Here is a 13369-nt window from a genome sequence, read left to right on the forward strand (position 1 = left end):
TCCTTCGTGGCATTACCTGCAAGGCCTGAGCAGCCATGTAAGTTTGTAACCTTGATTTCCGGCCCCCACTGTCTACAGGACAAACCAAGGCCCAGAGGACAGAGCCCTTTCCCGAGGCCGCCCAGGGAGTCGGAGAGGCAAAGCCGGTGCTCCTCCCACATTCAGCCACCTCCTAAGCAAGCAGTAGAAGGGAACCTGAGAGAGGGAGGATTTGTTAAGGCTCCTCGAGCCCCCAGGGAACGTCCTCTGAAGGAAACGACTTGGCAGTGATTCCCAGGCAGGACCACAGTCTCCCGAGAGCTCTGCTCCTGGCCTCTGGCCTTGTTGGGCCAAAGTTCTCACGTCTTCCTGGTAGGCCCCTCCCTGTTAGGCTGCGTAAGATGGGGGGATAACCTTGTCCAGCCTCATGAAAGCTGCTGTGCTCTTCTCCCACTGATGGGCAATGTTCATCCATTTGGGGAACCTCTACCGAGATCGTGCTAAGTGCCAGGTTCCTCTGGCACTGGGGGTTGTGGTGGGGAACCAGGCAGATCCAGACCATGCCCTCACAGTGAGCAAGGCCAGAGCATGGCCCCCACAGGAGAGCCATTCTGAATTCTCAGTAATCTCTGCCGGCTCCCCAGGCTCTAATTCTTGCCAAGAGAAGAGACAAACACAGGTTTGGACAAGACTGGAGTGTGAGAGGGTCTCAGGAAGGACCCGCTGACAAGGACCCCGTGCTGTCCAGCCCATCTTTCTTCAGCACCACTCAGCCAGGCAGCAGAGACCCTGAGGCAGGGGTGGGGTTGGCTGAAACGGGAAGTCAGCCCAGGGCCTGATCCTCTTCCTCCAGCCCTTCCACATGTGCAGTGAGGAGATCCCCTTTCCTCTCAGCTCCTCCTGGGTCCTCAGTCCCAATGGGAGAAACCACAGGCACTTGGCTCTTGCCTTTTGGCTTCTCCTCCAAGTGAGGCCACGGGAGGAAGGTCACTCTGGTCTCCAAGGACAACCCAGAAAACCCCTTGGCTTGCCTGGCTTTTTGCTGAGGTGAGGACTGGCCTTGGGTAACAGTGACACTTTCCCTTACTGATTGCTGATTATGTGCAGGACCTGGGCTGGACACTTCACACACCACACCTCACCGCGTCCTCACGACACGCTGGGAGGTGCAGGTTCTTATTATTCCCATCTTGCAGACAGGAGAATTGAGGCCCAGAGCGGTTAAGAACCTCACACAAGGAGGGGCGCAGCCAAGGATTCTGATCAGATTAGGGTGACACCAGAACCGTAAGTCTTAGCCACTATGTTCTAGTGCCTCCAGTGTCTACTCTGCTGCCCTCTGAGGACTGCAAGGTTGAGGAGGGGGGGTCTACAGCACACTCAGGTTCTTTGGTTGTTGCACTGCCCTTTCAGCCTTTTAGCTTATGTTTTGTTTTTGTTTTTTGGTGAGGAAGATGGACCTGAGCTAACATCCATTGCTAATCTTCCTGTTTTTGCTTGAGGTAGACTGTCACTGAGCTAACATCTGTGGCAATCTTCCTCTATTTTGTATGTGGGATGCCGCCATAGCATGGCTTGATGAGCAATGTGGTCTACACCCAGGATTTGAACTGGCGAATTCCTGGCCACAGAAGTGGAGTGCGCAAACTTGACCACGACACCACCAGGCGGCCCCTCTTTTTTGCTTTTTAAATATTAGCAAAACTAGAAACTAGGAGAGCTTTGATTTTTATTCTGAATCTGAATCAACTGAAAAGTCAAATCTGCTTCTCACCCTTTGGCTCTTCATGCCCAAGTGGGTGGCTGCTGCGTGGACCATTCATCCTACCCTTGTGCCAGTTTCCTCCATGGCTGTGGCACAGCAGCTAGGCCATCAGTAGTATCAGGAGGTAGAGAGGCAAAAGGAGATTGTCTATCTGCGTAGTGTATGCTTCTAGGAGGGACACGATGCTGATGGACCCCAAAATCCAAGCATAACTGTAGTTTAGGTCCACTCCACTGTCAAAGATTAAGATCAGAGCCACAGAAATTATCTGGGCAAATATAGACGTCATGGTCCCCTCAAAGGTCTTTTTGGTTCCAGGCCAGTGGATCTCCCCCATGGTGCTGCCAAAGATGGAGGCCACAGTGTCACCCACACCCACAGCCAGGACACCCGCATAGGGGACCAGGGCCCTTGCTCCCCCCAGGCTACCCTTCTGTGTGCAGGGTCTAGGGACTAGCCAAATGGGAAGAGACATCCCCAGCAGCAGGTAGATGTGTGTCAGGATGAGTGGTCCACTGTCTCGTTCATCCAGGAAGAGGGACAGGAGGCTCCGCAGAGTATGGCCCAGGGGCTTGATGCGGAAGTAGCGCACGTACTCCAGGAAGAGGAACACTGCCAAACATACAGTGGCGGCCACATAGAGCAGCGACCGGTCAAAGACGATACCTGGGATGTAGGTGGCCACTACAATGAAGTGGAAATACTTCCGGGCAATGGTGGGGGCCTGGTGCTTTTTGGACTCAGAAGATGACCTCTTGGCATTCTGGTACAGCACCACCAGGCAGGCTAAGGTGGCCAGCAGAGTCCAGTAGGCCAGCAGGTAGATGCGGGTGTTTGTCTGGAAGAGGAACTGAAGAAGCCAGAGCAAGGGGTTCCTGTGGATGAGCCGGTGCAGCCAGGGCAGCACCACGCCCAGAGCCAGAACACAGGTCATGAGGTGGAAAAATATGGAGGAGGCCCAGGTACCTGAGTCCATGAAGACAAAGAGGGTGCTGAAGAAGACGCCCATGAGCACCATCCCTACCACCACGACCAGCAGGAAGAAGTCCACCGGATCGCCCTGGCTTTCCACCACAGTCAGAGAGCGCTTGATGAGCTGGTTGAGCATGAAGCTGATGCCACCCAGTACCAGCAGTGCCTCCCCAGGGGTGAAGCAGCGGGGCAGCAGGTACAGCAGGATCATGTTGAGGTAGACGAAGATCAGCAGGACCTCCAGGACCTCGATCACCTCGCCCACACTCAGTGAGTGCTTCATGATATAAATGATGACGCCTCCAGCCAGGCCCGAGATGACACAAGTGTTGCTGGGCACCGGGCGAGTGATGCCAAGCGCCAACACTGATGAGAAGAGGGCCACAGCCATGCCAGACGCTGCCACCACAATTCCAAAGCGCTCGAAGTATGGGTTCCCCGCAGACTGGCAGCGCTCCTTCATGACCAGTCCGAGCAAAGGCATGACCACTGAAGCGGGCAGTAGGCCACTGTTTGCGGACGTTCGGAACCGGAAGACAGCGCTTCCCTGCTGCAGCAGCCGGTCCCACTTGTATTGGACATAGAAGGCCTGCACTGCGAGGGCCACGGCGCACCACGAGTATCGGTCCCACACGGCCGCGTGGATGCTCAGCACCACCGCGAACACCACTGCCGCCTCTGCCAGCACCGACCCGCTCAGCGGAGCCCCAGTGCCCGAAGCCGGGGGAGCGCACTGTCGGGTCATGTCACTAGACCTGGGACCTCGGAGAAACCGAGGCAACTACGGACGCCTCGGACTCTGGGGCCCCCACTCCCTGCCAGACAGAAATCGGCAGCTTCACCCAGGCAGCACCTTCTCTCCCCGTTCTCCGGCAGCGGGAGGGAAGCTCCACTGTAGGCCGATCTTTTCGGCCTGGGAGCTGGTGCCTGGTCACCGCCACCGTCTCTCATCTGCGGCGTAGACGTCTCTACGAGGCCGCTTCCTTCACCGCCTTCGCCATCCTGGCCGCAGGCTCCCTGCCTTTCTGGGCATCGCCATCTTGGCTCCACCCCGCCCCGCCGTCACGTGACGGAGGGGCCCGCCCAGTCGCTCGCTGGGAGGGTCGGGTCACGTGGGCGCGGCGTCTGGGGGCGTGGCTCGGCGGGCGCGCGCGCGCGAAGATGGCGGCGGCCGCCGGTGGGCCGTGTGTGAGGTGCGGAGTGGGCCAAGTCGGCTGGACGGCTGTGAGGCACCGAGTTCTAGCCGACCGGATGCGGGGCGGGAGAAGGGCGAGATGGGGTGGTGGCCGCAGGGCGAAGCCCGGCTTGTTGACGGGCGCCGACACAGGAGGCGCTTACGTTCAAACGGTCCCCGCGCGCGGGGATCTGAGGCGCCTTCTCGGAGAGGGGCCGGTGCCTGGGCCCTCTGCTCGGCGCCGGCCTCCGTCTCTTCACCCGCTCTTTCCCTGCCCTCGTCCCCAGCGGCGCGTCCCTCGGCGGCCCCCGCGCCTACTCGTGCGGCGTGACGCTCCCTCGAGGCAGGACGAGGCGCTTCGCTGTCGCCGCGACAGCCTCAGCCCGGACCGCCGCCGCCCCCCGCTTCCCTGGCGGCTACCCGGTGCCCATGTGCTCCGGCCGGAGTCCGCGTGTCGCCGCCCCCGGGCGGCCCTGCCCTCCGTGCTCGCAGCCTTCCCTCCATCCGTCTGCTCGTCCTCCCGTGCGCGGAGTGGTCCACCGACCTGCCCGCGGCCCCCTAGAGAGCCAGGCGCCGTCCCGGGCTCGGGGCGAGGAGCTGCCGTCGACGGAGGGGAGCCGGTGCTTACCCAGCGGCGCGTCGTCTCCTCGTTGCCCGACGCCGCGCGCCCCGCTGGTGACAGACGCCTCGCGGCCCAGCCCGCAGCTCCGGCCGGATCCCCGCGGCTCCGGTTTCCCCGTCGCGGCGCTGTCCCCACTCTCCCCGCCGCCCGCCCTCCCGAGTTCGCGGACGCCCCTGCCGCTTCCTGCTCCCTGGCCCGCGGCGCTGCCCCGAGTTCTGTCCGGTCGCCGCTGTGTCCCCAGCCCGCGAGCGCGCGTGAGAGGCGCTCGGTCAATAGAAGCGCCGGGCCCCGCTGATGGCGCCGCTCTCGCCGGCGCTCGCGCGAGGCCGTGGCGTCCGGGCCCCCGCTCCGCGTGTGCGCCTGGCGAGCGCCCGCTGCGCGTCCTCCGCCGCTGCTCCACGGCAGCCTCGCTTCGGGCAGCCCCGCGCTTGCTGGCCGGCCTGCCGCAGGCGCCGGTGGCAGTCGGCGCGGCGCCGGGGGCGAGCTCAGCTGGGCGGGGGGAGGCGCGCTCCGCGAGGACAGCGCGAGGCCGGCGCGCGGGCGCTGGTTTGCCTGCAAGGTGCTCGGCTGGTCCTGGGGACCCTACCCGACTCGGACCCGAAGGGGGTTTTCCAGGCGCCGCCCCGCTCCTAGCCCGTGTCCCGAGAGTGACCCTTTGTGAGCTGGAGGGCCCGTCGCGACGACTGGGATCGTGCTGGGCAGCAGCCTTCTGCGAAATGCCTGGCGGTCTGCACTAGAGAAAGCTCAGATTCCATTCCTGGGCTGCTGACTCGCAGGTGACCTCAGACAGGCCAGCTGCCCCCTGGAGCCTGTTTCTGCAGATGTGAACCCTTTTGAGAGCAGTGCTGAGCATGGAGGGAAGTCACTGTGAAAATGCAGTAATATCCTGACATCAGTCACTCAGGGTTTGGGGAAAGTCAGTTGAATATTGGCATTTTTGCGTCTCTCCTACGGTCTTCACTTAGTGTGTCTGTAGAAGTCTGAGTGGTGTGTGAGTTGAAAAAACAGCTGTGGTTTGAAAAGCTTGCTGCTAAGCGTGAATCTCAGTACACGCGGAAGAGGCGGCCTCATCCTTGGAGTCAGCATCCGTGGGCAGCGGCCACTTCTAGCTATGTGTCCATGTGGGCTATGACTCTGTTCCTCGAGAGAGCCATCTCAGAGTGGGCTGGCTGTGTCTCAGCTTTCCACCGAAAGGACTGTGTTGTAGAGACTGGTACTCCCAGCCCCCTGGGAGCTTCCGCCCAAAGGTTTCCAGCCGCGTGGGTCTCTAAGGAAGGTAACTTCCAGGTTCCGTTGACCCTGGCTCTTTCAGGAATGGAGTTCCTGGTGTCTTCTAGAACATTGGACTGGAAGTCAATAAGTTTTTTAACTTTACCTTTGAGGCACGTCGTTTAATTTCTGTGCCTCAGTTTCTCCCCTAAATACTTAGCTCGGATTTATTCATTGTGCAGATGAGCGAGAGACAACGGAGCACTTCGTTTGTTCCTTAAAATACAGGTAGAGGTGTTACCCTGAGGCTTTGGATTGCAGAGCACAGTTCCGGTTGTGTGTGTGGTGTCTTGAGAATCACCTGTTGAAACCTTCAGGTCTGCATTTGAGGTGAAGTCTCTCCTTGATCCCTGGGTCGGTTCCCAGTGAGCTCTCTCTTCGCTGACTCTTTTCTATGTCATATGGTTATATTCCTTTGTAGCGTCCGATTGTTAGCATCCTGCTGTTTGCTACTTTCTACTTTTTTGCTGATTGTGTGATGTGTGTTTAATGTCCTTTGTCATTCCCAACACTAAGCTTCTGAGCATCATGAAGGTCTTTGATTTATTTGTGTCCCCATCATTCTTAGATCATAAATGTGTAGGAATTGAGGAAGCAGTAACACTCATTTCCACAATGATTCCCTTCCTGATGAACGACCATTTTCTCCTTTATTCGTCCTTCTCTTGGCACTTCTGTATATAGTATTTGTTTTCCGTAATTTTTCTGTTCCAATTAGAGTACAAGTGTGAAAGGGCCTCATGGTGTTCTCCTTTGATGCTTGTTCATTGCACGTCTTTTTGAGCCTCTCCTATGTTCCATCCAGCGTGTTAAGGTATGGTCTGCCAGTGTAGACAGGAACGCTTCGCTTCAGTGTTTGCTTGCTTGCAGGGTGAATTCTTGGGTGCAGCTTGAGGCTGTGTAATGCCCTGATTAAACTCGGGAGTCATGTAGGCCTCGGTTCAAGCCCTGGCTCCAGTATAGATTAACTTTGTGATCTCAGGCTAGTTCCTTAACCGCTCTTAAACCTGAGTTTCCTGCTCAGATAGTGGGAACAGTAAGAGTATCCGCCTCATAAAGGAAGTTGTCAATATTCAGTAAGACCAAGTGTTAAATACTCACTTAGGACAGTGCCTGACAGGTAACTGCTCAAGAAATGTTGGCTGTTCTTGTTATCAAGAACTCACCTTCAGCAAAGATTGTTCTTGACACCTTATAACAAAAAGACCATAACATGACGTGGTTTTACCTGAGTTGTAATTTGCCAGAGTTGTAATAGAGGGACTGTTACATTTCTAAAGTATAAAAGTTACTGCTTTGGGCCGGCCCGGTGGTGCAGCGGTTAAGCGCACGCATTCCACTTCTCAGTGGCCCGGGGTTCGCCAGTTTGGATCTCGGCTGGGGACATGGCACCGCTTGGCAAAAGCCATGCTGTGGCAGGCGTCCCACGTATAAAGTAGATGAAGATGGGCATGGATGTTAACTCAGGGCCAGTCTTCCTCAGCAAAAAAGAGGAGGATTGGCAGTAGTTAGCTCAGGCTAATTTTCCTCAAAAAAAAAAAAAAGTTACTGCTTTGCTCTAGAGCTTGATCTCCAATCTTGTTAGTAGGAGAATCCCCCCTCCCCCGTAAAACAGCTAATATGTCCAGCGGAAAAGGCAGAGAGGCTCTGTACTGACCAGGCCTTTAACCTGCTCCTCTGAGGCAAACTGATGCCCTAGAGCAGTGGGAATTGAGGGATGCATTTGGGTACTGGTTTTAAAGTGTAGATTTCCCATGCTCAGCCTCTGAGAAAGAGTAGCTGCAGGTGGTGAGGAGGATTCTGAAGTGTTGCTGTGTTGTTCCCAGGTGATTTTGCTCTTTGTGGTCTAAGGACCAACTACATGTTTGAGAAACCCTCCTTAGGGACATTGTATCTTTTCCCCCCCAAAGCAGCAGGGCATGGTTGTATATCCTAGTTGTAAGTCCTTCTAGTTCTTCTGTGGGAGCTGCTGGCACCGTGAGGCTGCTGACAGGCGGGTGGTGTGGTTGTGAGACTGGGAAACAAACTCGGGGATGTCACCGAGCTTTAACCACTAGGCCATCAGGGCTAGCTTAAGACAGTGTACTTTTTCCAAAAACTATACAGATTTTGGTGTAAGAAATACCCAGAGCTTGAATTTGAGAAAACAAGGAATTCTTGACTGTATTGGTCTTCTTAGTCTCTTCTGCGACTCACTGCTACCTAGCTTGTTATAGACCTGAGTTCTGAAAGCAAATGCAGATAAATTAAAGGTCATAGATGCCCAGGCTGTTTGAAATTGGAAGATGGATGATCAAGAAAGAGTGATTTAGGGGCTGGCCAGTGGCGTAGTGGTTAAGTTGGCATTCAATAGTGAATGCTTTCTTGTTATCAGGAAAACGATTAGGGATTCCACACTGATTTTCTTTTTCTCTTAAAAGCCTTAACCCCTAGGAAAGAGATTTATAATTTTTAGGTGTGTTTAACTGTTTTGATGGGAAGGTACTGAGAGACAATTTTAAATAGAAATAGATTGAGCTAGTGCTTTGTGTCACAGTCTTAATGGGGAAAACATTTTCAGTTGATTCTCATAGTTAATACAGGTTGCATTCTTTTTGTTAAATGTTTAGTCCATTTTATGAGGATGTTTTTGTCTTTTCTCTGCAGATAAGCTTTCTCAGCAGTGTTAATTATTTCCGGTTACTATTCTAGGGCTGATTTAGGTTCTCACAAAATATAATCCCCATAATTTTGTTTGTTTGTTTTGGTGAGGAAGATTGGCTCTGAGCTAACATCTGTTGCTAGTCTTCCTCTTTTTTGCTTGACGAAGACTGTCCCTGTGTGCCATTCTTGCTCTATTTTATATGTGGGATGCTGCCACAGCCCTGGTTGCCGAGTGATGTGTAGGTCCTTGTCCAGGATCCAAACCTGCGAACCCTGGGCCCCCAAAGCAGAATGGGCAGACTTAAACGACTATGCCACTGGGCCAGCCCTCCCTAGGCTTTATACCCCTTTCTTGAGAGAATTTCTCAATGGTTACATTTTGAAATTTAATTCTAGTCTTTAAAAAAAACCCCAAAGTATGTTTCCTGAAATTCTAATTGCATGGATTTGGGGTGAAGGAAGGAATTGGGGTAAGCCCATGGTGGGCAGGATATCTGAAGAGCTCACTGGGGGCAGGGACTGTATCTGCTGTGTGTTTCTTTATCCTATGTGTGTAGCGATGCATGTGACACCTAGTGGGAATTCATTCATAAATTAATGAACATAGTACCATTGATCATGACTGTTCCACTCTATTTGGTTGAGAAAGTGAATTATAGCATGAAGTTAGAAAATTTTCTGGAGGTGATGGGGGTCCTGAAATATACAAAGTCCTTTTCTAGATTGTTCTTCCTTATCGGTCACTACATTTTAATAAGGAAGGAGATTGAAATACTAAATTGAAGCATCTTCTTAGCATAGAAAACGTACTGTAATTTCTTAGTGTGTTTCATTAATTCTAAAGTACACATTTTTTCACACTTTAAATACCTGTGAAATTGGAATATGTTTTCTTGTTGATGACTTGTAGAATGTAGATAATCATGTGTCCTGCAATTAATGGCATCTTAAATGTGTTGAAATATGGTGGCCATCCTCATTTGTAGCACAATATCTGCTTGGTTTAGGTTAAAATCCTATATTTTAGCATGTTTTTTTTAAGGTTTTATTTTTTCTTTTTCTCCCCAAAGCCCCGTGGTACATAGTTGTGTATTTTTAGTTGTGGGTCCTTCTAGTTGTGGCATGTGGGGCGCTACCTCAGCTTGGTTTGATGAGCAGTGCCGTGTCCGCGCCCAGGATTCGAACCAACGAAACACTGGGCCGCCTGCAGCGGAGCACGAGAACTGAACCACTCGGCCCCAGGGCTAGCCCCACATTTTAGTTTCTTAATGTTTATTTTTTATTTATTGTTTTAAAGATTTTATTTTTTCCCTTTTCTCCCCAAAGCCCCTTGGTCCATAGTTGTATATTCTTCGTCGTGGGTCCTTCTAGTTGTGGCATGTCGGATGCTGCCTCAGCGTGGTTTGATGAGCAGTGCCATGTCTGCGCCCAGGGTTCGAACCATCGAAACACTGGGCTCCCTGCAGCGGAGCGTGCGAACTTGACCACTCGGCCACGGGGTCAGCCCCACTTAATGTTTATTTTGAACATCAAACTTCCAAGAACAGTAAAACAGGAATACCGTCCAAAATTTTAACAATTTGTTTTGCACATTGAGTTTCTTGCTTTCAGAGAAGACAAAATAGCTGTGAGACAGCTTAGTCAAGTTTGTACAATCTAAAAGAGCAAAATCACCACTGCTTTCTGTAATTTTCAGGAGCAGTAGAGAACTGTGGACAATTCTGCTTGGAAGGTCAGCTCTGAGAGAACTGGTAAGTGGTGGTGTTCTTGAGTGGATTCTATCGTTCTTTGTTTGTGTAGCTTATATTAGGGAAAAACCCTGCCTTCTCTTTGACCTGGGAAGTAAACACATTTTCTTATTCCTAAAACTTTGTAAACATGCATTCCCTTTTTCTCTCTGCTGAAATGCGGTGTGTCTTAGAGCCAGAGCCTCGCTGTATATTCTTCGTTGTGGGTCCTTCTAGTTGTGGCATGTGGGACCTGCCTCAGCGTGGTTTGATGAGCAGTGCCATGTCCGCGCCCAGGATTCGAACCAACGAAACACTGGGCCGCCTGCAGCGGAGGGCGCGAACTTAACCACTGGGCCACGGGGCCAGCCCCTCGGAATTTATTTAAAAAAACTGAATCTTGAAAACGTTTTGTGCACAGAGCTCTTTACCATAGCGTTATTTATGTTAATAAAGAATTACTGTCAGCTTAAGTGTTTCTAACATTAGAGGGATGATAAATAAATTATGATCTATCCACTTGGTAAAATATTATGCAACTACTAGAAAGGATGTTTATCAAGATTTTCATAAGAAGGTTAAATCATTTTGTTAGAGTGTTAAACAAAGAGAAGGAGGGTGCAGAATTCTGTATTCAAAATGATTTCAACTGTGGGGGAAAAGGCATATTAAACAGACTCAAAGGAATATGTTACCCTCAGTGTGATCCTGGAGTATGATTCAAATTACATTTTTATAATTTCCTTACTCTTTTCCAGAATCAGATTGAGGCAGAACTGAGTAAACATTGGCAGCGGCTGTTAGAGGGGCTTTCTTACTACAAACCTCCCAGGTATGGCTCTTCTGTGCATGTGGTTAGAGTGATTCCCCTGAGGATCCGGCGTGGATGGACCCATCCTCATGTTAGGAGATTGCTGAGAGAACGCAGTTTGGTTACCAGGGACAAGAGTAAGGCACGTGTTTCTGTCTGTTGAAAGGAGGGGAAATTCCTTCTAGAAATACGGTATTGTTGAATCCAATTATGTAGCCCAAGTGTCTGGGCATGAGGACTTATTAAATATTGAGTCACTATTCTTAATATTTATTTTGGTCCATCAAGTTTGTGTGAGGCACTGTCAGCACCACATTCTGGGATGTAGCAGTGAACGATGATAATAGCAGCTGATGTTTATATAGTGTTTACTATGTACCAGTTACTTTCCTAAGCATAGACTTAGCATAAGTTATTTAATCCTCACGTCAGCCCTTTGAGTTACGTACTATTTTTATTCTTTGTTCAAATATATAGATTTTCTTTTACTGAGCAGTTGGAAACAACAATGGTAAAATATAAAGTGGTTACAAAAGAGAATGCACCTTGTCGGAGTAGACTCTTGTTAATTCCTAGTCCAGATCTCATTCTGTTATGGATCATAGTTCCCAAGCCACCCTCATTTCCCTTCTACTTCTGAGCATTGGTTGATTTTGTTACGTCTTCACCTTCCATCTTCATTCTCTTAGGTTAGTGAGGATCTTTCATTTTTCATCCTGTCACCCCTTCCCCCATAATTGTTCTGAAGTAACTCCCAGACGTCATATTATTTTATCTGTAAATGCTTTACTCTGTATCTAAAATATATGGACTTTTAAAAAGGATAATCAGTATCTTATCACATTTAGGTACTTTTATTATTGTTTCCATTTTACAGATGGGGAAACTGAGGCACAAACAGGTTAAGTAACTTGCCCAAGGTCACACAGTAGTAAGTGGTAGATTTGAACCTGGCAGTCTTACTCCAGTGTCTGTGTTCTTCATCATCCTTCTGTGTTGCCCTTTCAGAACTTATTGTTTAACCTTATGCTAGCCTTTGTGTTGGGGATTTTCTGTGAAATGTGAGTCTCTGTAAAAAAAATGCAACAAGAACAACATGCTTTAGTTCACAAAATGGACGTTTGTGGCGTTAGTTTCCTTTTTGAAAGAGAAAAGTTCTGTTTGTGGTAGCATGGGATTTGAAGTCTGACAGAAATGATTTTTTCATTTTTTTGTTTTTTTGACTGCAGGCTTTATTTGAATCTAACCTTTTCTTTTTTTTTTCTTTTTTTTTTTTTTAACGTCCTCTTTCTTTCCAGGATACAATCCAGGGTACCAAATTGCATTTAGTTGTCATGTCTCCTTAGCATAGCTGTGACAGTATCTCAGTCTTTCCTTGTTTTCATGACCTCAAACAGTTTTGAGGAGGACTGGTCAACTGTTTTGTAGAAGGCCCTGAATTTGGATTTGTCTTCTGTTTTTCTCATTACTAGATTGGGGTTGTGGGGTTTGGGGAAGAATACACAGAGGTGAAGTAGCATTCTTGTCACATCATGAGAGGATGCATGTTGTCCATGGAGTCACTGGCGATGTTAACCTTGCTCACTCGGGTGGGGTAGCATGTGCTCAGCTTCTCCTCTGTAAAGTCCCTTTTCCCCCTTTCCCTCTTCTGTTGTTTGGCAGTGAGTCACCGAGTGTAGCCCACTCTCAGTGTGGAGGTGTGGTGGAATTCAGCTCCACCTCCTGAAGGGGGTAGCATCTATGTATATTATTTGGACTTCTTTACAGATTTCCCCTTCTCCCCATTTGTTTATTCACTCATTCATTTATGTCACTATGGACTCATTTATCTTTATTTTACACTTCGTTTATACCTTGTTCCAACTTTGGCCATTGGGAGTTCTTTTAGGTTGGCTTCTGTGTCATTTTGACATGCCCCCATCCTTTTGTTTTCTGAGTTTTCCCTTACTTTCTGACATTACCAGATGCTCCAGGCTCATCCACTGTTTTCCCCACGTAGCTCTAGAATCAGCTATTTCTCCAAGGAGTCCTGGTACCTTTTATTAGAGTATAATATTAGAAACCAAGATTTGGGTGCTGAGTGTGCTTGCTGCTACGGGGGTGTCGTAGCTCCTGGGCTTTCTCAGTGGACGGAGCTGGGTAATATATGTATGTATACTAACGGACCTGGTTTTAAATGTCACCTCCACTTTGTGTTAGCTGTGGGATTTTTGGTAAGTTATTTATCTTTCTCAGTGTTGGTAATTCCATTTGTAAAATGGAGATCATAATACTTACCTTTCAGGATACTTTTAAGCATCAAAATTAATTACTGTAATGTAATATATTTACAAATAATATCATTAAAACTATAGTTTGTAACAGACGTATACTATAATTATTACTTGGGCATAAATAGTTCTTTGTT

The 13369-nt window shown here is 49.9% G+C and overlaps 2 protein-coding genes across 2 annotated transcripts in view; one reads left to right on the forward strand and one right to left on the reverse strand.

Moving 5' to 3' along the window:
* Positions 1 to 1691: 1691 nt before the first annotated feature.
* On the reverse strand, positions 1692 to 3742 carry DOLK (dolichol kinase). Its single transcript, XM_046664260.1, has one exon. It carries the CDS (start codon positions 3459 to 3461, stop codon positions 1845 to 1847), a length of 1617 nt encoding a protein of 538 aa, XP_046520216.1. The 5' UTR covers positions 3462 to 3742; the 3' UTR covers positions 1692 to 1844.
* Positions 3743 to 3809: 67 nt separating this feature from the next.
* Positions 3810 to 13369, forward strand: part of NUP188 (nucleoporin 188) — a 53578-nt gene continuing 44018 nt past the window's right edge. The window contains exons 1-3 of the mRNA XM_046664174.1: positions 3810 to 3909; positions 10121 to 10175; positions 10910 to 10983. Coding sequence (XP_046520130.1) covers positions 3878 to 3909; positions 10121 to 10175; positions 10910 to 10983 — 161 coding nt within the window. The 5' untranslated portion in view covers positions 3810 to 3877. The remainder of the gene's footprint in view (positions 3910 to 10120; positions 10176 to 10909; positions 10984 to 13369) is intronic.

This window comes from Equus quagga, chromosome 1 (assembly GCF_021613505.1).
Source record: "Equus quagga isolate Etosha38 chromosome 1, UCLA_HA_Equagga_1.0, whole genome shotgun sequence".
NCBI lineage: Eukaryota > Metazoa > Chordata > Mammalia > Perissodactyla > Equidae > Equus > Equus quagga.

Coding starts and splice junctions, on each gene's coding strand:
- DOLK (XM_046664260.1), bottom strand. CDS start 3,461: ATGACCCGACAGTGCGCTCCCCCGGCTTCGGGCACTGGGGCTCCGCTG.